Below are 24,425 nucleotides of genomic sequence, written 5' to 3'. Positions count from 1 at the left end.
TGGAACCAATCGTAGTTAGGTGATAGTTCCTCTTGTGTCTTTATTCTAAGTTTGGATGCTTCAGTTTTAGTTATTTCTTTATACGTTAAACATTGTTGTTCATTATCAACAGCTCTCGGGTCTATCACCTCATATGGAACCACCCACAAAGGGGTTCCTTCTTGTAGATAAATTCTGTACTTCTTCCAGATTATGTATAGACTTCTCCGAACAAAGTGATGCAGGAACATCGAGTTGACCTTTACTTTGTCATGCCATAAATATGCGTGCCATCCAAATATTTTTTTATATCCCTCTAGGGCTAATAGTTTCTTGTTCTTTAATGTCATCCATTCTTTCAACCAAACTAGGCAGATTGCATCATGATAAAGTCTCAGATTGGGCAGTTGCATTCCGCCTCTTTCCTTTGCATCTTGTAAAACTTTCACTTTCACTCGAGGCTTCTTGCCTGCCCAAACAAAATCTGATATTTTCCTCTGCCATTTTTCAAATTGTTTGGAGTCTCTGATGATTGGTATTGTCTGTAGCAAAAACATTACTCTTGGTAACACATTCATCTTAACTGCTGCAATCCTGCCCAACCATGACAAATTCAATCTATTCCATTTAATCAAGTCTCTCTCTATCTGAGTCCATAGTTTTTCATAATTGTTTTTGAATAGATCTATGTTCTTTGCAGTTAATTCGACTCCCAAATATTTCACTTTACTTGTTACTTCACAATCCGTTGTTTCCATTAACAATTGTTGTTTCTGCTTAGTCATATTTTTGCATAATATCTTTGACTTCTTTTTGTTAATGAAGAAACCTGCCAAGTCTCCAAACTCCTTGATCTTATCTATCACTCTTGGCATGTTCTCCAATGGGTCCTCTACAATTAACATTATGTCATCCGCAAATGCTCTGACCTTGTATGAATAGTCCTTTATTTTTATTCCACGAATTTCATCATCTTGACGTATTTGTATCATCAGAATCTCCAATACTAAAATGAACAACAATGGAGATAACGGGCAACCTTGTCTTGTTCCTTTACTTATCGTCAATTTCTTGGTCAATTCATCATTCACCACGATTGCTGCAGTCTGGTCTCTATAAATTTCCTTAATTGCTCTGATGAATCTTTCTCCCAATTGTAGCTTTTCCATAGTGGCAAACATAAAGTCCCAGTTTAAATTGTCAAACGCTTTTTCAGCGTCTACAAAGAAGAAACCAACCTCTTTGTCACAACGCTTGTCATAATATTCAATAGCATTGATCACTGTCCTTAAGTTGTCTCTTATTTGTCTGTCTGGCAAAAAGCCTGCTTGTTCCTCCTCTATGACTTCCGAGAGCCACCCCTTCAATCTCTCCGCCAATATCTTCGCAAAAATTTTATAGTCATTGTTGAGTAGCGATATAGGTCTATAATTTTTCACATTAGTCAGGTCTTGGCCCTCTTTTGGGATCAATGATATATTCGCTTCACTCCAAGTTTCTGGAATCCTTTGATCCCTTAAAACCCCATTCATCACCTCTTTTAGGAATGGTGCCAGTTCATTAGCCATTGTCTTATAGAATTTAGCCGTAAGTCCATCTGGCCCTGGCGCCTTTCCTAGATTTGCAGATTGTATTGCCTTACTTATTTCCTCGTCAGTTACTTCACTATTCAACTTATTTCTCCAAGCTTCCGAGATTTCTGGAAGTTTGGTTTTCTCCAAATATGACGCTATTGATTCTTTGTTTACTTCTTTTTTATTATACAGCTTAGCGTAAAATTTATAAAAGGCTCTACTAATGGTAGCCTGCTCCAAATACGTTTTGTTATCTTCGCAAATTTTATTTATTATCTTCTTTTCCCTTTTCTTCTTCAATTGCCATGCCAGGTACTTCCCAGGTTTATTAGCACCCTCAAACGCTTTTTGATTCAGTCTTTTGAGATTCCACTCCAATTCTTTATTGCTCATTGCTGTTAGCTGTTCTTGAAGTATTTTAATTTCCTGGTATACCTTCTTTTTCCCTGGTCTCTTTTTTAGCTGTATTTCTTTGGCTTTTATTTTCTCCTCAATCTCTTGTCTTTTCTCCTCTTTCTTCTTTCTTGCTCTACCATTTAAGTCCATTAGTATGCCCCTTACAACCGCCTTGTAAGCATCCCAAACTTTATTGGTTGGTACTTCTTTATTCACGTTGTATTGTATAAAAAACTTTGTCTCTCTTCTCAGTATTTCCATATTCTCTCTTTCCTGTAACAAGTCCTCATTTATTCTCCATGCTTTCCTTTTTCTCTTTTTTCCAAATTTCCACATAATTGGGTTGTGATCTGAGCCTACCATAGGCATTATTTCTACCTCCTTAGTCCATAATGCTAAGTCTTTTGAGGCCCAGATCATATCAATTCTTGATAATGTAGAATGCCTTGCAGAATAAAAAGTAAACTGTCTGCTTTTAGGATATTCTCTCCTCCATACATCTTCAAGAGTCTCTTGTTGAATCAACTCAAAAAAAAGCTTTGGTAATAGTCCTCTTTTCTTTTGTGCCGTTGTAGTCTTTTTGTCTAGTTCCAAGTCTGTCACTCCATTGAAGTCTCCAGCAAGAATTATCTGGTCATATGCAAGATCGCCTAAATGCTTCCTTAAATCCTCAAAGAAGCTTTCTTTTGCACCGTTAGGTGCATAAAGTCCGACTACCAACACTCTCTTTAAATTCCAAATACATTCCACTGCTACAAATCTAGCTTCCACATCTCTCATAACAAATTTTGGCTGTAGCTCCTCTTTTATGTACAACACCACTCCTCTTTTTTTCTTGTTGGAGGCCGCTACATATTCTTTGCCCAGTTTTCCAGATTTTAAATATTTTACATCCTGCTTTCTGATATGGGTCTCTTGCAAACAAACAATGTCACATTTTTGTTTTAGTAGCCAGTGAAAAGTATTTTTCCTCTTATTCGGTGAGTTTAGTCCATTTACATTCCAAGATAATACTTTACACTCCATACTCATGATCTTGTTGGTAAGTCTTTTTCATTGTCCTTAATAAATCGCTCCATCTCTCGCTCAGATCTGATGCGTTTTTTGGCCCCTCCAAACTCAAAGGACACTCCTTCCGGTAACTCCCATCTGTACCTGATTTTCATGTCCTTCAAAATCTGAATTAGCACTTTATATTTTTTCTGGTCCAGTAACACTGATCTGGGCAGTTCCTTCATTATAATAATCGTCTTGCCATCAATCTCCAATGGATCTTGAAACTGTTTTGTCACAATCCTCTCTTTCATATTTCGTGTTGTAAACTGCACAATCACATCTCTTGGTAGTTTCCTCTGGGTTGCTATTCTCGAATTCACACGGTATGCCACATCTAGGATAGCCACAACTTCCTCCTCCTCCTTCCCCAGGTACTCAGCCAACACCTCAGTCATCTGTTCTTGCGCTGACTTTCCTTCCACTTCTGGCAAGCCACGAAAACGTAGCTGCTTCTCCATATGTTTAGTTTCTGCAACTGACATTCTCCCCTTCACCAATCTCATCTCTGTTTGTTGCGTGTCTGCTAAATTCTCCATCGCGTCTTCTACTGTTTTAACTCTCTGCTGCGTTCCTTGTAATTCACTTCGTATTGTTTCCATACCTTTTTTCACTTCTGACAGCTCCGATTTTACTGTCTGTGTAACCTCTTTAACCTCTTTTATCAGCTCCAATTTCGTGTCCTTAAGTTCTTTAATCATATCTAAAAGTTTTTTGTCCAGGTTTTTATCCAGGTTTTCTATTGCCGATTGCCACTCTTTTTTTGACATCGTGGGGCTTGCTTTAGCTCGCTCCCACGAATCCGCTCTCTTCCTTAACTCCGTGGCGTAAAATTTAACGTTTTTCTATTTTAAATGTCCCGGTCTTCTTATAGAAATTAAATTTTAAAGAGTCCAAAATGTCGGGCGTCTTTTCTCTATGGTTTCTCTATGATTTTGTAATCCAAGATGGCCTACTTCCTCTTCCGCTGAAGCCGCGACCCTTCCCCTTTCAAAAATGGCGATTCCCTACTTCCTGCCCTCCAGCAAGGGCCGCTTCTCTCCAGCCACTCTATTGTTATTACGCACTTCCTGTCTCCCGTCTTCCCACAGCAGATCTCGCGATGGTGTCTTTTTCTCACAGCTCCAAAGCCACAGGTATTCAAAACAATAGTCCCATTTCTTTAATAACTTCTTTAAACTTAGTCTCTTTTTAAATTCAATTCCTGCCGAGTCTTCCCCTCCTTTTCACTAGTCTGTTGCAGTTTAAAAATCTACTCTTTTTCCTCTCTGTTTTTATCAATCTGTCCCGTCTCAGAAGATAATGATCTTTACCTTCTCTTCACTTTTCTCGGGTTGTAATCGCTGTTTCGATTTTAAGTTCTCCTCTCAGCTTCTTCCCCCAATCGATGCTTGGGTATGTAGGTCTTATGCCAGCCGAATTGGCCCCAAAACTGCCGCAGAGATTATAGCCGACCCGTCGCAAGGTGGGACCTCAAGGATCGGGAGGGGACCCGTTGTGTAGAGCCCCCCCTCGTCCGAGATCTAGCTCACCCTAGGGTCTTGAGCGTTCTTTGCCTGCTCTCCGCCTGAGAGCAGTCGGCTGCGGGCTATTTTCACCCCGCCGGCCGGTTAAAACGGCAGTCCGGTCAGCTCCGCAAGTGGAGCTGCGTTAGACCTCCATGGATCCCAAACAGGAAGTCCGACTAAAAATCTAATCTAATAAATAAATAAATAAATTTAACTGGACCAAATTGTGTAAAATGGAAGGCAATGAGGCAGAGACAGAGTTCAGATTGTCGTCTTTGGCCCAAAGAGAAAATCTTTTCCATTTGGCTAGATATGATTTCCTGGTGAATGGTTTCCTAGCCTCTAACAGGATCTTTTGAATCAGGGAAGAAAAAGCTAGTCCAGAGAACAGACGAACCAGGCTTCAGTTTTAGAGTGCCCAGATCATGGTGGAGAACCACGTTATCCTGCAGCAGGTCTGGAGTTAGGAGAAAATGGTGGATTCTGCCCTGCGCCATTTGAAACAGAGTGGCAAATCAGGCCTGCCTCAGCCAGTGAGGGACTATTGCGATTGCTGCAGAACCTCCCCATATCTTGCTGAGTGTTAGCATCATCAGAGGAGGGCGGGGGGTGGATGATGCTTACAGGAGAGTGCCTGGCCAATGAATCTGAAAGGAGTCACTGAAAGAGGCCTTTACCTTCCCTGCCCTTAAGCAATACCCTGCACAGTTCCTGTTGAGGTATTTGGCAAATAGGTCTATGGTCAGATGCTCCTACTTTGCAAAAATAGGGCAGAGGAACTCCCTGTGAATAGACCATTTGTGATTCTGAGTTTTGGACTGACTCAGAGCATCTGCCAGAACACTGTCCTTTCTTGCTATATATACGGTAAAGAGACTGATTTGATGTTGGATAACCCATTCCCATATTACTGAGGATTCCTGGGAGAGAGCTAGGGAGGCTGTATCCCCCATCTGTTTAAGTAATGCATGGCAGTACTATTGTCCATGCATATCTGTACATTCTTGCCCTCTACTAGGCAAACCAAAGTCTTCAGATCGTACCTTATTGCATTTGAGGAGGCTGATATGCATGGGTGATTCTTGAGGGAACCTTGCTCCCCTTAACTGGGTTGTCCCAGAACAACTCCCCCAGCCCTACAGAGAGGCATCTGTGTTGATCAAGATTTATATCAGTGAAGAACCAAATGAGGCACCAACTAAGAGGTTCTGTTTGTCAAGCCCCCACTTTAGGGACCTGTGGATGTGTCTTAGGATGGAGAACCACTTGTATGGGTTCTGGCGGTGCATGGAACCGATGATGACACCTTTGATGATGAGCCAGTTCCAACTGATTGTCATTTTCAGAGGAACCGAGGAACCTTTGACTGTAATCAATCAAATCTGCATAAATTTGCATATGAAAAAAACCGTTCTTTATCTTCAGATAATGTGTACATGTACTGTTAATAGACACAGCCTTAAAAGAGGCAGTCTCTCCCATGGGCAAGACAGGACAAAAGCTTCCTCTAAGAATGATGCTCACCACCCATAGATTTGTAAGTACTCATCAGCATCCAGATTAACTGGAGGAATCTTTTTACTCGATTATATCGATTCATCTAAGCATTAAGGTCTGCCAAAAATTAAAATATCAAGATTTATTTTCCATCTTTAAAAATAGACATGGGATATGTTACCACAATAGCTGTGAAATCCATAGTAATGCTTATATAAAGTACAGCATTTGTTAAAGGCAATTAAAGTATGATCAGATCTACTTGCTGTAGGCTAAGGATCTTCTCTACTTTCATACCCAGCCCTACTTTTTTACTTAAGTGAGAAAAACCTGTGTTTTTTTTAGTAATGCAACACTGCCACCTGTTGCTTATGGACAAACACACAAGATGCTCTCACCATGCGCTGTACTGTATGGGCAAAAACAGCAGATAAGTCAAGACTACTTACTACTTGAAACGGAAACAAACTGGATAAGATAATAGGAGCATTTGTTTAAATATATTTACCTCAGTGACATAGAAAAGGGAATGGACAATTTTAACAGCAAATAAATATGTAGATGAGAAGTGCAGATCCCTATTAACCTCCTTGCAGTCCTTCTCCTAAACACTCTTCTCCCAGCCAAGGTCACTTCAAATATTGAGCTAAGCTATAGAAGAAAATTCATGGGCCAGAAAAACTTCACTCCCCACAGCCTGCCTGTCTGCTTTGTCAAAATGAAAACTCCTCGCTTCCCTCCGTCAGTGTGAGTTAGGCAGTTCTGGGCATACATAGCCAGACTTGTTATTACTTCATCTAATGTGACCCTCTCTATTTTTGACTCTCATAGTACCTGGCTCCAATGAGGATTCCATTCAGTTATTTTTTACCTCACATTAGAATTGAGACCATAGTCACGTCACATATGTTAAAAAAGCAGTATTACCTAGAACAAGAGCAGCAGCAGGAATTTCACTTGACTTCATTCGACAAGCCCATTCTGTTTTCTTCTCCTTGAAATCCGAATGAGATTGTCTCAAAAAACTTATGAGATTATCATATAGTTTTTTATTCAAGTCCTCTTGCAACTGCTATAAAAATATGCAGAACGTTTAGTTAGACAACCAAGAGATGATATATATGTATTCTTCAGTGTATTTTTAAACACCCTAAAACATCAATGAGCAATTACATGTAACTGTTTGGTTTACCACACAATTGTTTACAGAGAGATAATTTATCGTGTGGCTGAAATAAATGCTTTCCTAGTTTCCCTAGATGTTTTAATCAAATGTCAACAATTCACAGTCACTTCATCTCTGTTGGTTGTTTTGGATTTTCCGGGCTGTATCGCCGAGGTCTTGGCATTTTAGTTCCTGACGTTTCGCCAGCAGCTGTGACTGGCATCTTCAGAGGTGTAGCACCGAAAGTTTGACACTCAGTTTGACACTGAGAGATCCCTGTCTTTCAGTGCTACACCTCTGAAGATGCCAGTCACAGCTGCTGGCGAAACGTCAGGAACTACAATGCCAAGACCACGGCAATACAGCCCGGAAAATCCAAAACAACCATCATTCTCCAGCCGTGAAAGCCTTCGACAATATGTCACTTCATCTCTGTTTATGTGTTTTGTCCAATAAGTTATACTGGGCCTTTAAAAACCAGATACTCAAAGAGAGAAATATTTAGTTATGGTAGGGAAAAAAGCAGGAGAGACAAATCCCCAAAAAGGACATAGATTTAATCCCCTTAGAAAGTTTGAGGAGACAAATTCAACATCAGCTTCTTTCTTAACTAGATTGCAATGATATCTCAAATTCCAGTATATTTGAATGCTCCCCCAGCAGACAGGTAACAAAATAAGTAACAGATTAAGAACTGACCCTGTAAGATCCATTTTGTGGCAACAGCACAAAGAGCATCAGGAAAAGCTATCTTGTCAGCTATAAGCCCATGGTCAGGTAACATGAATGGCTTCATGCTACCTTGAATGCTGCTATAGAGGCAGAAGGCAGAAGCCCTACAACTTCTAGAATAGCCATTTCCCTTAAAGTTTACAAAACATAATGTGTATGATACAATATTGAACAGGAATCTGCACCACGATAAAGAGCCCATACTCCCACCTACATACACCAAGCAATAATCTACCTGTTTTCAGAAACGTCTTCGATCTCCCAATGGATGGATAATCTTGGATGACAACTACAATGAAAACTTTGTTTCATTTTATGTGTCAGTCCATATAAAAGTACATTTAATTACAAGATCTTTGAAGGGCAGTGACATTCTAAAGACTGGGTGTGTCAACCTCCCTGGTGTACCTGGTGTAACAGTCACTCAAAGACTAAGAGCACTCAGCTTGTTGATATTAAAGTCACTTGATTAATGTACCTGGGCATTAGGTTATTTTGTGCTAAGGAATTAATATATTTCTACCTGCTTTGATTACAAATTGGACTGAAATTCCATGATGTCTCAAAGAGAACTTTGCAGTGAAACAATGAATAATGAACTAAGCACCCAACTGCATTGTTAACAAGATTTTGCCCCTTTCTATGCAGCAGGAATAATAGTAGGGAAAAACCACACAGCCCTTCAAGCTTTGCCTATTGAGGAGATCTCAAAGAGGCAGAAGCCCTACCACTTCTAGAATATCCACTTCCCTTAAAGTTTACAAAACACAATGTGTATGTTCTGGAAGAACAGTTAAATCAAATATCATTTGGCAGGTTTCTATACATAATGGGCTAGATTCCAAGTATGTGAGCAGAACGAGGCTTTATTGCTTTTTCTCTCCTGCTACAGCCCATTGAACTCTCTACTATTCTGTTTCTGGCTCAGGAGATTCTCACAAACAGCATGAGGTCAAAACAGGGGTTGCAGTGAAAGGGGAGAATCAATAAACATCCCCCTTGCACTAACAGAATTGCTAGTATTTGGGAATAACACCTTTGGATCCATCCCCATTTTGCTTTTTCCATATATTTGCTTGTACCTGCTTTCCCCACCTATTTTTTACTTCTATATATTCTGCTAATTTCAACAAGGAGCTTTCAAGAAATATGACTGTTATGCTACCACCAAGATGTTATAAATATGAAGATGCAGAGGAGTTTAGGAAATCCTCAACCAAGCAAAATTTCAAATAACTACAGGTAGAGACACCAGGTGCTAAATGTAACTTAAAAGTAGGGGCATTCTATCATCCAAATGATCACAACTGTGAGGATGATTTCAAGACAGAGGAGGAAATAAGAGAAGTGGCTAAAGTGGAAAATGTTGTTCAGTACTAATGGGTTATTCAGCTATCCTCACACTTGGTCAACGTGTGCCCAAGTTATGCTTTAGAGACAAAGTTTCTAATAACATAAATGGCTGCATTAGAACAGTTGGTCACAGAGCCAGCTAGAGTGGTAGAGCCCTGTACTTAGTTCAGAGTTCACTTGAGACCTGGTGCAAGATGTAGATGATGCTACATTAACTGAAAACAGTGACCACAATGGCATTAAAGTCAGCTTATTTTTTGTCTTAAGTTTAACACAAAAAGCCTAAGGGGGGCGGGGGGGGGGGGGCAGGAGAGTGATGATAGAGAAATGGAATGAATTCTTTGTGTCTGTTTTCACTGCTAAAAATGTGTCTATACCAGAACTACCATTTTCAGAATGCACCTAGAGAACTGAGCAGGGTGGATTTGATTTAAATCAAACTGATTTAAATCACGATTTAAATCGCTAGTCAGTAAGGCTTGATTTAAATCATAGTTTTCTACATAAAGACTAATTCTTGCTGGTATAACTTTAATATGCAAGTAGATGAAGATTGTTCACAAACTGTCATCAGAATAGGCCGGTTCTTGATATACTGCTCAAAACAGTCCACCACAGAGTTCCATCTAACATCTTGTGGGAGCGTTAGCTTGGTTCCACCCATCCTTTTCAGAGCTGCTGCAGCAAAATGATTGTTACGGAAGTATTTAGCAATTTCAACAACATTAGTCTTTATTTCTGGAACACTCAAGTCTTTGGCTAAGAGGTGCAGCAAATGAGCACTGCAACCATATGTTATTAGCTTTGTATTCCCTTCCTGCTCTTCTAAATTTCTTCTCATCTTGGATACATTTGCAGCATTGTCTTTAAGGTCTTTTTCTCAACTCTGTTCATGTTATAACATTTTCGCTGTGAAGAAGAGGCATGTGATCTCTGCTGAGCTGACACACATTCAGTTTTGAGAACTGCAAAACCAAGCATCTGTGATAATATCTTGTAGGCAGAGAAACTGCCCAATAATCTTACAAAAACCTCTGGAAGAGCATGACATTGTGAATGGATTAATGGAATTTATTTACCAAAAAAATTAAACATATACAGCCTTATTCTACATAATTAAAAACTAATCTTTATTTCATGTTGGAATAACCTTTGGATGGCAATATATTTTCCTCAAAAAGCATTTTATTTTAAAAAATCCGATTTAAATAAAAAAAATCTGATTTTTTAAAAAAAATTTTTAAAAAAATCATTGATTTTTATCCACCCTGGAACTGAGTCAAATTACGGTGACAAGAGCTTTAGGGCTAAAGGCAAAATTTACAAACTAGTGACTTGGTCTAGAAGAAATGCTCATGAGGGTTCTCAAAGAACTCAAATTTGAAATTATTACTCTTCTAACCTAATTGTGCTCAGCTGGTGACTCACAGAAGGCGAGGCCCCCCCGACTTACCGGGGGCCCGTTTTGCCGCCGACAGGGCCAGCCGGGAGACTCGCAACGGGCTTCCTGGTCGCAGGCGTCCTTCCGACTCCCAGCGGGGCCCGCAACCAATTGCTTTGAATCGCGGGCGCCCAATCATGGGCGCCCGGATTCGTTGCAAGGGGCGGGGCCGGCGTTGGACCGCAGTCATGCGGTCTTCCCTCTGGTCCAGCAGGGAGGTATAAATTGCGCCACCTCCCTGCCTTGCCTCCAGTCTGCGCCGGCCTTCTCTTGCCCTCGGACGATCACCCTCCCTCCTCTCCCTAATTTTAGTTGTTTCTTGTCACAACTTTTGCGGTGGGCATTGGATCAGATCCCATTTGTTGGGGAGGCTGGGGCCTGTGCGCTCAGGCCCCCCATTAAGGGGACTCCCTTATGGAGTCTTGGGGGTGAGTGGTGAGGGGCACGCCACTCCCAGGTGGCATGGGAGTCACCAAGGGGTGTACACCAGGTGATCTCCCCCTTCATGCCACTCCTGGTTTCCTCCCTTGGCCTGGAGTCCGAGGGGGATGTGGTTCATCGGCTGACAGGCAGGTCACCCGATGCTGGGATCTGATCCAGATGCTATGCCAATACTCCTTACTCGCTGTTTTAATAAAGTTGTGGCCTTGTTTGCTCCAGTTCTGTGTATGTCTGCTTTGTCCCGCGCCGCGCACTCTCCCTACGGCCTTCACCCATAGGCGGCAATGCTATATGCACACTTGTCATCAACCCAAAGTACTGTATTTCCTCCATGCTTGGTATGAAGCCTGCACCTTGGAGGCTCATAATTTACCCACTCCTCCGATGGAGGCTGGTTCAAGGAGAGAACCAGTTGTCAACACAAGTTTCATGAGGCAAAGGCCTTGTCTTGAAACATGGCCAGTACTCCACTGGGGAAGAGCCACAGTAGCATGCCGAAGAGCTAAACATCAGCCTCCATACCAGTGGACTCCCAAGTGTAAGGTGATATACATTTGAACTTAAAATTCTAACTTTAAACATGCTGATGACATCTGAGCAAAGAAACAGTGACTGAGAAAAACTGGAGGTTGTAGTGGATAGCTCAATGTTAGAGCACCTTTACTGTAAAAAGTCTGAGGCTTTCCAATTTAGAAAAATGATTACTTTGTAGAGACATGAAAGAGGTTTATAAAATTATGAGGCAATTGGATAAACTTTTTCTCCCGTAAAACTAAAAGGCATCCAGATGCTATGTTCAGCAACTGTTCAGCAACAGATCCAAAATGGACCAAAGGGAGTTCTCCAACTCAGGTAACTAAACTGTGGAATTCACTGCCTATACACATTGTGATGGCCATTAACACAGATGGCTTTAAAAGGAGATTAGACACATTCCTGAAGGATAAATCCATTAAGTTACTGGCCATGAAGACTAAAAGGACCCTCTACATCCAGAGGGAGTAAACCAATGCCGATGCTAGGAGACAACACACGGGAAAGGCCTTGGACACTATGGCATATTATAGGTCCTCAGGGGCAGCTAGGTAGCTAGTGCCACTCTGTGAAACAAGATGCTGCATCACTGGTCTTATCCAGCATGACACCTTCTTGCAATCAATTTTTTTCACAAACCTTCCAAGTTTGTTCCTAAATATTACTAAGAGAATCACTTGCTCACACTTACCCAAACCCCCTCACCCAAAACACATACAATAATTGCTCTAGGGCAGTGATACTCAATCGCTCGTGAGTCACATCTGATTTTTTGTTGTTCCATCAGTGTCTCTTCTAAGCAACATTTCCCAGTATGGCATCCAGTTCATGTTCCAGGAAGGATTTTAAGGAGTGGTTCCCACCTTGAAACATCAGAGGGAATCGAGGAGAGGTAAACTGCAAGCCTCTCTTGAACTACAGTCCTTATACCAAGGATGAGAGTAAAGGGTCCATCCTCTTCAATAGCAGTTCCCCCCCAAAACACACTTCTCTCCAGCCTCCTTGCACTCAGCCCACCTCCATGGGGGCTGTCAAGAGGAGCTAGCCACAGAGAAGAGACAGTAAAGCCACTACCATGACTGACACCCAGAAAAAAGAGCAAGCTGGCCACAGCATGGCAGTGATAGTTTTACTCCCCTTTCTCCAAGACTAGCTTGCTCTCCTCTGAGCACCTTGGCAATCTCATTCTCTTGCCTGAGCTGCTGTGCTTCATGCTGAGAAGAGACCAAAGTAGAGAGGGAAACCCTTTCCCCCTTCACTCCGGATATACAATGGCGGGCTAAAGTTCAGCAGCAGTGACAACCCTACATGCTTGGAGGCATTCTGGAAATCAGAAAGGTTATAGTTAAATATTTAATATTAAAAGTTACATGACTGTATGTGTGATTGGGGGGGTGATACACAGAGCACAAAGTAATCACGTGACTCGTGGTTGCCAGTAATTGCAAACGTGGCTCTCTGAGCTGTAGAATAAGTACCACTAGGACCTCTCAATCAGCTGTTTCCCTTCTTGCACAAGTCTGTTCCTCACAGATTATAGGTGTATAACCCCCAACAGATAGCACATAGGAACCACAGGATAAGGTAAGTGCTGCTTCACCCAACAAATTTTTTAAAAATGAAATTTTTTATTAAGTTTTACACAGAACATTTCCAAGACCACACTGATAAAGTCAGTTGCATGGTTAGCATTAAAAGCAGCAGCACTCACCTCTGTTTCAGATTTAATCCGTTTCCATAACAACTGACAAGTATCAAATCGTAGCTCACTGTCCTCTGAGTCATTATTACCTTCAGAAAAATAGTCAGCTAGAAAAACAAGTGAAATACAAATCAACAGAGTGTTGCAGGTGCTGCCAGGAGAAAATCTGCAGGAAAAAATCACCCACAAATGGCTGTCCAAATACATGAAATACTACCAGCCTCTTTTCTGCTGTTATACAAACTAGCAGATGCCTTTCCCTACCTTTTCCTTAAGGGGAGAAGACATTACGTGGAGTTTTATTTATTTTAGTTTGAATTTGTAAGCCACTTACACTTCACACTTGCCTTGAGAAGATAACAGTCCATAGTTCAGACCAAATCTCCAACCCTGAAAGCAAACCTTCCCTCAAAGGCTCAGTGCAAAAGTCCAAGGTGTGACCCCTGCAGCTGCTACCTCAGTTAAGAGCCTAGGGGGTTATACTTTACAGTCGAAGAAGCAAGTGCAGCTGCAAAAAACACTTTCTCCCAACTCAGTTTACCAAATGTAAGTACTCTGCCTTGTCTTGATCAATCTGGCCACCTGGATCCACCCCACGGTAACATCAAGGTGACATGTAATGAACTCTACTATAGGCCTCCCCTCAAAGTTAGCTCCAGTTGGTGCAGAATGTTGCAGCTCAGCTAGTTTCAGGTACGTAGCTGTGTTTGTCTGCAGTAAAACAGCAGGATTTGAGTCCAGTGGCATGTTAGAGATCAACAAGCTTTCCATAGTATAAGCTTTTGAGAGTCAGAGCTCCCTTCTTTTGATAATGGTATATGAAGAAAGGAGCTTTAAACTCTCAAAGGCTTATACAGCTATGATGCATCTCTTCTTGAAAATGAACACTACAGTTTACTACCTGATTATTTATTTATTTAATTTGATTTCTATTCGGTTCTCCTGGCAAGTGGGCTCAGAGTGGATCACATTTTAAAATGAACAATATAATAAAATTTTGCAGCAATATAAACATTAAATAACACATAAATTATAAAACGGCCAAGCACATAAGAAACCGTTCCTTGAAATAATGAGCAGGCAGCAAGCCAACATTCACCTATCCCCCAGAAAATTCACCCTACATTCCTCTACCACCTTATACATAAATGTACAGATTTTACTCACTCAGAAAGTATAGTATGAAGATTGTTATGGAAGACAATCAGTAGCATTAGAGAATGACAATTCTTTTGTATACTTTGCTTTGGAAGTATACAATGTATTTTCTAACATGTGACTGTTGAGTTGGATCCAACCAATTTTTCCACTGGGAAGGGAGAAGGGTCCCCTTTGACTACCAAAAAGACTATGCGTGGGATCATGGGATCTGAATGGACAAAGGCCATGTGGAATGGCAGTTTAAATATGGAGGAGAATTGGCCAAGATGCAGTAAACAAGCTAGCTGGATCGATCCATTGTTTAAATGTGACTAATGTTATTTAGACTTAAGACTTAATGTTACATAGAATGTGACATTAGAGAATACACGTTCTATATATTTAGTATTCTCTAATGTCACATTCTATATACTTAGTACTCTCTAATGTGCATGAACTATTGAACAGTTCAAGATTTTCAGTGTGATAAAGGTTAAATAAGTACACAAATATGCCATCACTATTATGACTGTATACAATTATTTCTGTCCAAAAACACAGACATTTTTCTTTACTAGTTTTTCCCACCTTATTTTTCTCCCTACTTCTCAAGTGACAAAAAAGCTAATATACAAATGGCTGCAGCAGTTTGCTGCTCTTGCCCTCTTAAGTATTGAGTGTATTTGAAATTTTGCTCGGAGACACTAAGGCATATACCTGTAACTTTCATATATATGCCAAACAGTACAAGTTTACAAGCTAAACTATAAATGATACATTTAATGTTAAAGCATAAAAAAGTGCTTAAGCTTGATAAGAATGACATATTTCATCCCACCCCCACCCACTCCAAAACTTCCCCTTTTTTCCTTCATGGCTTCAAATTTTTCAGAAATTAAACATCTGTATTTAGGGTGGGAAATTACTTGTAGGATGTATCGCAAGGTGTATTGCTTTCCATTTCTTGAGATATGGCATTGTTTTCAAAGAGACATTTAAAATTTGTCACCAACTCCTCTGACCCCTGGTAATTTTTTTAAAACTCAAATTAACAGGATCTAGGTAGAGTAAAAACAGTGTAACAGTAATGAGCAAGCCATATAAAATTTCCTTAAGAAAAGCAGAAGTCCTGCTTAATCATTTATGGTTGCCTCTCTACAGTTGCAGTGAAGTAACACCTTCTCACTGTTCACCAAGCGTAAGACAGCTTTAAAAAATGAGATCCATCTGCAGAGCAAACTGCTGGATTCTGCTATTAAGTACATTCCTTCTGTCCAGTCAGAACTAGACATGGGCACGAACCAGAAAAAAAACGAACCATGGCATTCGTGGCGTTTCCATGAACTGGCACGGAACTGGGCCAGTTACAAACCAGTACATGGGGTTTAAATGCCCCTTTCCAGCAGGAAATGGCCCAAACCTGAGCCCCCAGCCCCACCCCCCACCCCACTTACCTTCCCTCTGATGCTGGGGTGGTAGAGGCCTCCTTTGCTGCCCTGCAGGCCCGTCCAGCAGAGGAGAAGGCCAAAAACACATTTTCTGTCTCCTCTGCTGCTGCGTGGGCCTGCAGGGCAGCGGAGGAAGCCTCCATCACCACAGCATCAGAGGGAAGGTAAGTGGGGGGTTGGGGGTGGGCCGTTTAAAGGGCCCTGCCACTTGCAAGTGGCAGAAAAAGTTTAAATGGCCATTTCCCCTGGGGCGGGGGGAAGTTCTCATTTATGACATAAAACAGAGGCTATAAGCTACTTAAACACTACAACAAATGAGAAAAGAGGGTAGAAAAATTATATTAAATTGGGGCAACTGAAACTAGAAAGTAACAGACACACTAGGTGTGTAGCCAATTGTGTGAGACACAGAAGTCACGTGGAGTTTTCTAGTGCTCTTCTCCATTCCTGCAGGCCCTTCTGCCTCCCGGAAATATCATTCCTGGGGTCATGGTATCCATCCAGAGGGGCATCAGTGCACAGCAATGGGATGAAGTGTGGAAGGTCAGGGATGAAATCAACCTCAGTGGAGCTTTACTTGTGGAAGAGAAATGAGCAGAGTGGTAGGATACACACCACTGATTCCTATAGGCCCCCTCAGAAACCTCCCCTTCACCAACATCCATGTATTCTGCAAAAAGGAGACTCTGTTAGCCTTTCCTTCAAAATAACAGGCTTTCATAGAAATCAATAATTCATTGGGTTGAAGCCAGGGAAGTGACAAGTTTTTCAATGCTGTGACAACACTGAAAACAATTAAAATATTACACTGTGAGTACAGAGCATGACCCAATTCTTTCAAAAGCGGAATAAATGCCACAGCCATTATTTTCCAGACATCTTCAGAGATGTTATATTATCTGCTGTACAAGAGTGTCTAGGAAGACAAAGAAGGCACCAATATGCAAAACAGTCTGTTTAACAGCACAGGAAGTCTCTAATAATGAAAATTTATAGCATGCTCATGTATACTAACCTGTTGAAGATATCTTTCGCTTCTTCGAGTTTGGCTTGAACACAAAGCAGCCCTAAAAGTAAGTAAGAAAAACAGGAAACATGGACAATACTGAATTCTAGACTCCTGGCATAAACAAATTCAGGCATGCACCACAATTATTTTACACTTAATGCCACATTAAACAGCCATTTATTAACACTGAAGTGATTTGATGGTTGTTTTAATTTACTGATTACAAATTCAAATTGCTTTTCCGTGTTTTTCTTCTTGTGCCTGTATGAAAACACTAGTACAAGTAGTATAGCTGGTCATTCTGAAGCATTATTCGCTACATGGTTAAAGATGCATCTAATTTAGGATCAACTTTTAGTAAACAATGTAGTCAAGTGTGTATCTTTATAAACAACCAGCACTCTTAACAAAAATGAAAGCAGAACAAATTATCTCTGTGCTCTGATAGTAATTTTTGGATCAATTGTAGGAACTTCATACAGACTTTCTAGAAACTGGCAAAAAATGAGCAGGCATTTAATAATGACATGTATTCTGTAACACTTAGTAAAGAGTAACTTGTGCAAGAGTTTAATTATAAAATGAGCATGAAGCTCTTTAAATGGACTCTGGTAGGTCTCACAAAGAGATTTTAAAATATCTGTTTCAAAACTGGTGCCAAAAGACTAACGGAAATAAACAGTCTTTAGTGCAACAAATGTGTCTTCTCCTTTGGGAATCTGCTGGCGAATGCTGCCTTGACTGCCCCCCCCCCGCTTCTGTCAACCAGCCTGTTTCAGCATTAAGAACTAGCAATGCAATAATTTGCCCTCTACTAAGGCTGCAAACCTCTAACTGTTCTCTTCTGAAAGTTTGTTTTTTGTTTATAGTTTGCCTCTCTCAATGAGATTTGAGGATTACAAAATCTTAAACCAATGCAACCGGACAGCGTAAGACATCCAATGCAATAGAATGCAGACCACAGAATTAGAAGGCAACACAGGGCATTTCCACACACATTGAATAATGCACTTTCAATGCACTTTAGCAATCCTTTAGAAGTGGATTTTTTGTTCCACACATGGAAAAGCAGCTCCAAATGTTCACTAAAGAGTACTGAATGTGGATTATCCAACGTGTGTGGAAGCAGCCACAGTTGGAGATAACACTCTAAAGCCACGACAAAGCTCTTAGGCAGCAACACAAAACTGTTCAGAGGACCACTTATTCTCCTTCTTGATCTCTGCAGACACAAATTCAGTTTTGAGAACTGTAAAACCAAGCATCTGTGATATCTTCTAGACTGGAAAACTGCCCAATAATCTTACAGAAACCTCTGGAAGAGCATGACATTGTGAATGGATTAATGGAATTCGTTTATCAAAGAATTTAAACATTGCATGAAGATACAGCCTCATGCTACATAATTAAAAACTAATCCTTATTTCATATCGATAATCTTTGGACTACAATGTATCTTAAATAAAAAACTATCTTTAGATAAGATTTTTCCTCAAAAAACATTTTATTAAAAAAATCCAATTTAAATTTAAACAGTCCAATTAAATAAAAAAAATCTGATTTTGTAATTTTTATTTTTTTAAAAAATCATTGATTTTTATCCACCCTGGTTAGGACACTCAATGGAAGCAGATACAATAGGGTATGGTAGCCACAAATATGAAAAACTAGCAGAAAGCTGAACACAGAGATGAAACCTTGCCTGAATATAAGTGTAATTAACATGATATCTTAAGCAACATCGAACCACCTGATATTTATATCAGCAGCCAGTACCCAATAGCCTAGGCTACAGTCCCTGTCCCTTACCAAGGCATCTCTTTGAGCTATTACTTATAACACAACCCTATAATCTGAGTAGAAAGCCCTCTTGAATAATTAAGTCATGCAGTGTTCGCAGAAAGCCACAAGAGTGGGAGCTTTCCTGACCTCCTCAGCAGGCCATTCCACAAGATAGGGGCTTCCACAGAAAATGTGCATGTACGGGCAATTGTTAATTTAGCTCAACTGCAGGGTGGTGTCTACAAAAGGCCTTGTTCAGATGAGTGAAGCTGCCTTGGCAGAACACAGGGAGAAAGGCAATTTGACAGATATGCGGGGCCTACGCCATGAAGGGCTCTGAATGTAACAGCCATAGCCTTGAATTGAGCGGGCAATTGACAGGTAACCAATGGAGTGACTGCAGAATGGGAGTAATATACATGCTCCATCTAGCTCCTGAAAATAAACGAACTGCTGTGTTTTGCACCTGCTGGAATCTCCAAATTGACTTTGAGGGGAGACCTGTGTAGAATGAATTACAGTAGTCTAATCTCGATGTTACTATGGCATGAATCCAGGTAGCCAGATCAATTGTGTTGAGGTAAGGGGCTATTTTCCAGGCTAGTCTAAGTTGGGAGAAGACCTTTTCTACCACTGCATTTACTTGATTCTCTAGCAGCAGCTTGGGATCCAATATACCCCCCAAACTTTTCACTGAGCCAGTCATGGTCAACTGGAACCCATCAAAGTTCAAACCCCAGAATCCCCAGTTAAAACAACCAAGTTGTAGGTGTGATGTGAAAACCCTCTGCCAGTCTGAGTAGACAATACTGACCTTGACGGACAAGTGGTCTGACTTAATATAAGGCACCCTCATGAGTTCATGTAAGACTGTTTAAGCCACTTAGGTCCCCACTGGGGAGAAAGGTGAGGTATAAATGAAATAAACAAATATTGTCTACATCTGTACAAAAAAAAATCTTACAATGCAATCCTAAGAAGTTACCCCATTTTAAGCCTACTGATTTCAATGGGCCTAGACTGGAGCAACTCTGCTTCGGATTGCACTGTATGAGTATCTTCTTTTATCTCTGCTGTTTCTTAAGATGTTCCTGAATATCAGCACAAATCTTATTTGGACTTCACAATCTCCTTTGTAGCCTTTACTGTAAAGCAGCTTATTCCTGGTTCATTTGTTTCTACCCAGATTTTTTTCTACCCAGATCATTAGTCACTTTAAATTGTACATTTAAAGATATGCAATTATAAATTTAAAATAGCAAACTTAATCTCTCATTCCACTGTGTGTCTTATTTAAAGAAGTGCTCCGATATGGCTGCTAGATATTCAACAGGTGAAGCTTTCCCCCATAAACTGCATCCGTAGATTAAGAAAACTGCATATTTGAAAATATTCTGCCTGCCACATGCAAGACCAGGTACAAAAATGGAACCAATCTTGAACTGTGGACAAGCAAATTCTTTATTTATTTATGCAATCACCACCATACTAGTGAAGGATGAGACCTAACGATGCAAAATTGAAACGTAATTAACCAAGTACAGCAACCATTCGAATATATTGTTCAGGCTGAAACAGGGTAACGTCTCATGGAGCGGGAAGGCATCTCTGACAAAAACACCCAAAGAGAAGATTTAAAAAACGAAGCGGAAGAAAACACGAGCAAGGAGTCCCACTGTGTGCGCATGCTCACCGGGACCATACGCGGCATTGCCGCACAACCACCGTAAGCACCGTTACCCCGTCTAACAGAAACTGGGGGTTTCCACCAGGCAACGCTAAACCGCAAAACGAAACACCCGCAGGCGGCCACCGCGAGAAACGCTGCTACGCCCCCTTCGTAACTCACCTTGGAGACCGAACACGTGCTCATGGTGCAAGCGCGACCCGGGTGATACGCCGAAGGAGAGAGCTCGGGAACTCCTCCCCTCTCGCGAACGCATGCGCACTTCCAGAGCCCAGTTACGTGGTTCTTCCCGCCGTTGTTGCGCACAAACAGCGTTCCTTCTGTGAATGGTTTGCCCCAATCCCACGTGTTCCTCCCGAAGGGTCAGGCGAATTCTTCCGCACGTGGTAGAATCCGACTAACGGCGGGTGGCTCCACCCCTGTGGGCTGGTCCATGAACAGTGTGGTGGGGGAAGACAGGAATTGAAAAAAAGCAAAGAGGCTGGAGTGCTGCCATGGCGGCAGGTCGTTTTCGATGGCGTATTGCTGCTCAGGTAGCGTGCTGGGAATTACAACCGACATCCCCTCCGCCTCATTTGCAGTTGGTTTCTTCCAGCTCTCTGGTTCGAACTTGGGGCTTTTCTCCCCCCGCCTTGCAGTGTGGCAGGAGGGAGGGAAGGGGAGCGGGGAGGGCATTAAGAAGTGGATAGGTTGAGCTGAAACTGAGTTTAATAAGTAGTAGCATCATTATTGTGATGAACGTCCCACGTGCTGGGGAAAGAGCAGTGAATTTGGTTGGAGTCCGGCTAAGGTGTTGCGCTGAGTCGTCATTTATTCTTCATCGTAACTGTTCAGTTTGTGCCGCTCGTTTGTATATCTGTCTAGGAGTAAGCCGATTGACAGGGCCGGTTCCAGGTTTTGGGGGGCCCTCGGCGTAGACTGCTTGGGACCCCTGGATACTCGTTGCTGGGCTCTCCTTTCCTCCCACCCACATGCTCTCACTTGCCTGTCCATCCTTCTCTTTACCCACCCGCATGGTCTCCCACCACCTGTAATCACAGCTACCCAAACTGCCTGCACACCCTTTCCCTGATGGTGTTGGATGGTGGGTGCAGCTAGGAATGTTCCTGTCTGTGGCCACCAGGAATGCTGATGCTTTGTGCACCTCCCTCACACAGTTCTCCAGCACTAGGCAGCATGTGCAGCAAGGAGCAGAGGTGACATTGGACTCAAAAGCAGGCTGTGCAAGGGGGAGGGGGGCGAAGTGCAGGCATCAGAGGAGATGTGTGACTAGGGAGCTAGCAACAGTGGGCCCCACCAGAAGCCATAGGCCCTGGCAGATGCCCTCACCATTTGCTGATGCTGGACCTGCCTGTTGAATACAGTGGGATTTCTGAATAGGTGACATGGGTAGGACCAGGATGCACAAGGAGCAAGAGCTGTATTTACAGTGCAATCCTAGTGATGTAATTATGTTTCAGGTGGCACTGTTAATCCTTGTTTGGGTCTGGCCTTTCAGTCATTCCGACACCATGCAATCAGTGCATAGGCCAGATTAATATCTCACAGTCTGTTTTATTCCTCAGTTGTATGCATGTGTACTTGAAAGCAAATGTTAATGATCAGTGAGATTTAATTGTGAGTAAGCATATGAAAAATTAGATATTGACTCTGGCTCTTGGTCTTGTCTTCAGCTCTTTGCTGTATGTTTGAAAACTGCAAATTCCCTTGCTCAGACAAAGAATAAAAGGTAACAGATAAGAGAAGAGGAAGGATGTGGAGATGAAATGAAAAGTGGTCTGTTAGAATAAATGTAATCATTTGAGAGGACAGTTTAAACTGGACTTTGAAATTGTGGGGACCAAATGCCGACACTACTCTCAGCTGTCCCATCACCAGGAAGGAGGCCACCAGCAGTGCCTCCTTGCATGTGCCAGGCAGAGGTTATTGCCATCTGGAGTGGAGTCAGAGCTTCATGTTGCAAAGTCATGAATGACAGTCGAAGCCCCAAAGTACAAAGGATGGTTGATGACTTTCCATCAGATCTATTAGGTATTATCTGTCTGAACTGGCTTTAAAAAAACATCATTTCACTTCATTTATACATGGCCTTTTCCCCCAGTGGTGACTCAAAGCAGCGCATGTCATTCTCCTTTTCCATTTTATCCTCAAAACAACCTTATCTGGTAGGTTAGGCTGAGAGGGTGTGACTGGCCCAAGCGTCACTCAGCAAGCTTTATGGCAAAATGGAGATTCAAGCCTCGGTCTGCCAGATCCTAGTCTTATACTCTAACCACTACAACGAGCTGCCTCTCTGACTTCCCCTTTGGGGTTGTTTTATTAAAAGATGATAAAGCATGTTGCAGTTAGTAATGCCATATATGTAACATGGCTGTTCTGGAGGGTATGGATTTGGATAGATTACACAGTGTTTCCGTGATTCTCTCTGGTCAGATTAAGATGCTGGGCATATGCAGATGGGAATAATGGCCAGGAGCACCAGTTTTTCATCCTCGGCTTGTCTCCTCACTTCTAGGTAGATCTAACTTTCTCAGGTTTGATCCATTTGCCAGTAATTTACAGGCTTGCTTGCTTCTTTATATGGGGCTATACTTGGAAGCTTCATCTGTTATGTGGGATTGGATGACATTAACACAAAGCCAGTTCTGAACTGGGTGGTTTCCAGGTTAAATTCAAAGAGCTGGTTTTTATCTTTTTTATGTAGTACATTTGTGTCACACCCTTCAAGTAAGGAAGAAACTTACCAATGCTGGTTAAAATGCTGTTTGGAGTAGATGATGCAATAGAGGAATGGCTTGACAAAGCAATACACCGTGAAACGGGCTATCTAAATTGCTAGCGCACCCGTTGCCAACAGCCCGGGAGCTTCCTTATTGACCTTCTGGCTCCCGTTGGACCCTTTTCGCCCTTCATTGGCAGGTTTGCCTGCAAGAAAGAAGAAACAACCCGTTGGAACTGTACATTTTGAAAGACGAACTTTGTATTTATATGCAAGTTATTATACATGTGTTGTATGGACTGTATTCCATGCATTGGGGCTGCATGCGTGCAGATGGATAGTCCCTAGTATTTTTGGAGTGTATATATTGGAATACTTACCTTGCACTTCTTGCACTCATTGCATTGGCACTTTCATTAAAATTGCATTATTGTTATTATCTATCAGGTTTCTGTAGACCGTTTGGTCCTTGTTTGGCAATAGATTGAAAGAGTGGCTGGACAAAGGTCTCACAGCAAGCTCTGTGGCAGAATGGGAATTCAAACCTAGATCTCACTCTAGCCACTACACTACACTGGCTCTCTTTAAAGCTATTGGGACCCGAATACTTGGAAGATTTGCCTGTCCAGCCCGCTCACCGGTTAAGATCCAGTCATTGCCAATGTCGTGTGTCTATCAGGTCAAGTCAAAGAGTGCCAGAATGAAGGCTTTTCTTAGTTGCAATCCAGCTATCTCAGATTATGTTGTACAGAAAATTGGGAAAGCCAATTTGTTTCTATGTTTTCACAAAGAATGCAGAACATTCCCTTTTAAACTGTCATTTAATTCTGCTGAGATATTAGCTCTTAGACATTTAATGTGGATGAAATATGGGGGGGGGACAAAATTGGTGGCCAGCTCCACCTGTGACCTACACACATTCATTGGAACTTGCTTGTACACTTGTCCTTGCATAGGCTCTGTATGTACATTGCTATGAATACACGTAAGGTCGGGTGGAGCTTGCTGTCTCGGTCCTGTTCCCCCGTTCGTTCTATCAGCAATATATGCAGTTTTTGAAATTTTGTCTGGGTTGATGCTATTGTTGCTAGAGTTTTTGCTATATATACTGTTTTATTGATTGTTCCTTACTATTTTTTAAGTTGCCTTGAATTTAGAAAAGGCAGCATAAAAACTGTAATAAACTAGTTGCCTTTCCATCCCTTCTACTGATGGAGTTTTGTGTAACTGAAAAACTTGCCCACACATTTTCCACCAAAAGATTG

The 24,425-nt window shown here is 41.6% G+C and overlaps 2 protein-coding genes across 4 annotated transcripts in view; one reads left to right on the top strand and one right to left on the bottom strand.

Annotated features, from left to right (window-relative positions):
- Positions 1-20,675, bottom strand: part of ORC3 (origin recognition complex subunit 3) — a 78,750-nt gene extending 58,075 nt beyond the window's left edge. For both annotated transcript variants that reach the window (XM_054984624.1, XM_054984632.1), the window contains exons 1-4: positions 20,604-20,675; positions 16,979-17,030; positions 13,385-13,482; positions 6,935-7,079 (exon numbers count right to left, since the gene is read on the bottom strand). In XM_054984624.1, the coding sequence (XP_054840599.1) occupies positions 6,935-7,079; positions 13,385-13,482; positions 16,979-17,030; positions 20,604-20,627 (319 nt within the window). In that variant the 5' untranslated portion in view covers positions 20,628-20,675. The remainder of the gene's footprint in view (positions 1-6,934; positions 7,080-13,384; positions 13,483-16,978; positions 17,031-20,603) is intronic.
- A 219-nt stretch (positions 20,676-20,894) lies between these two features.
- The window catches only part of RARS2 (arginyl-tRNA synthetase 2, mitochondrial), a 37,701-nt gene continuing 34,170 nt past the window's right edge, over positions 20,895-24,425 (top strand). For both annotated transcript variants that reach the window (XR_008596540.1, XM_054971735.1), the window contains exon 1: positions 20,895-20,974. Coding sequence is in view for 1 of the 2 variants with exons in the window: in XM_054971735.1 (XP_054827710.1) it covers positions 20,936-20,974 (39 nt within the window). In the remaining variant the exon portion in view is untranslated. The remainder of the gene's footprint in view (positions 20,975-24,425) is intronic.

The sequence above is a fragment of the Eublepharis macularius genome, chromosome 1 (assembly GCF_028583425.1).
Source record: "Eublepharis macularius isolate TG4126 chromosome 1, MPM_Emac_v1.0, whole genome shotgun sequence".
NCBI classification, from domain to species: domain Eukaryota; kingdom Metazoa; phylum Chordata; class Lepidosauria; order Squamata; family Eublepharidae; genus Eublepharis; species Eublepharis macularius.
This window is presented reverse-complemented; position numbering and strand designations above follow the sequence as displayed.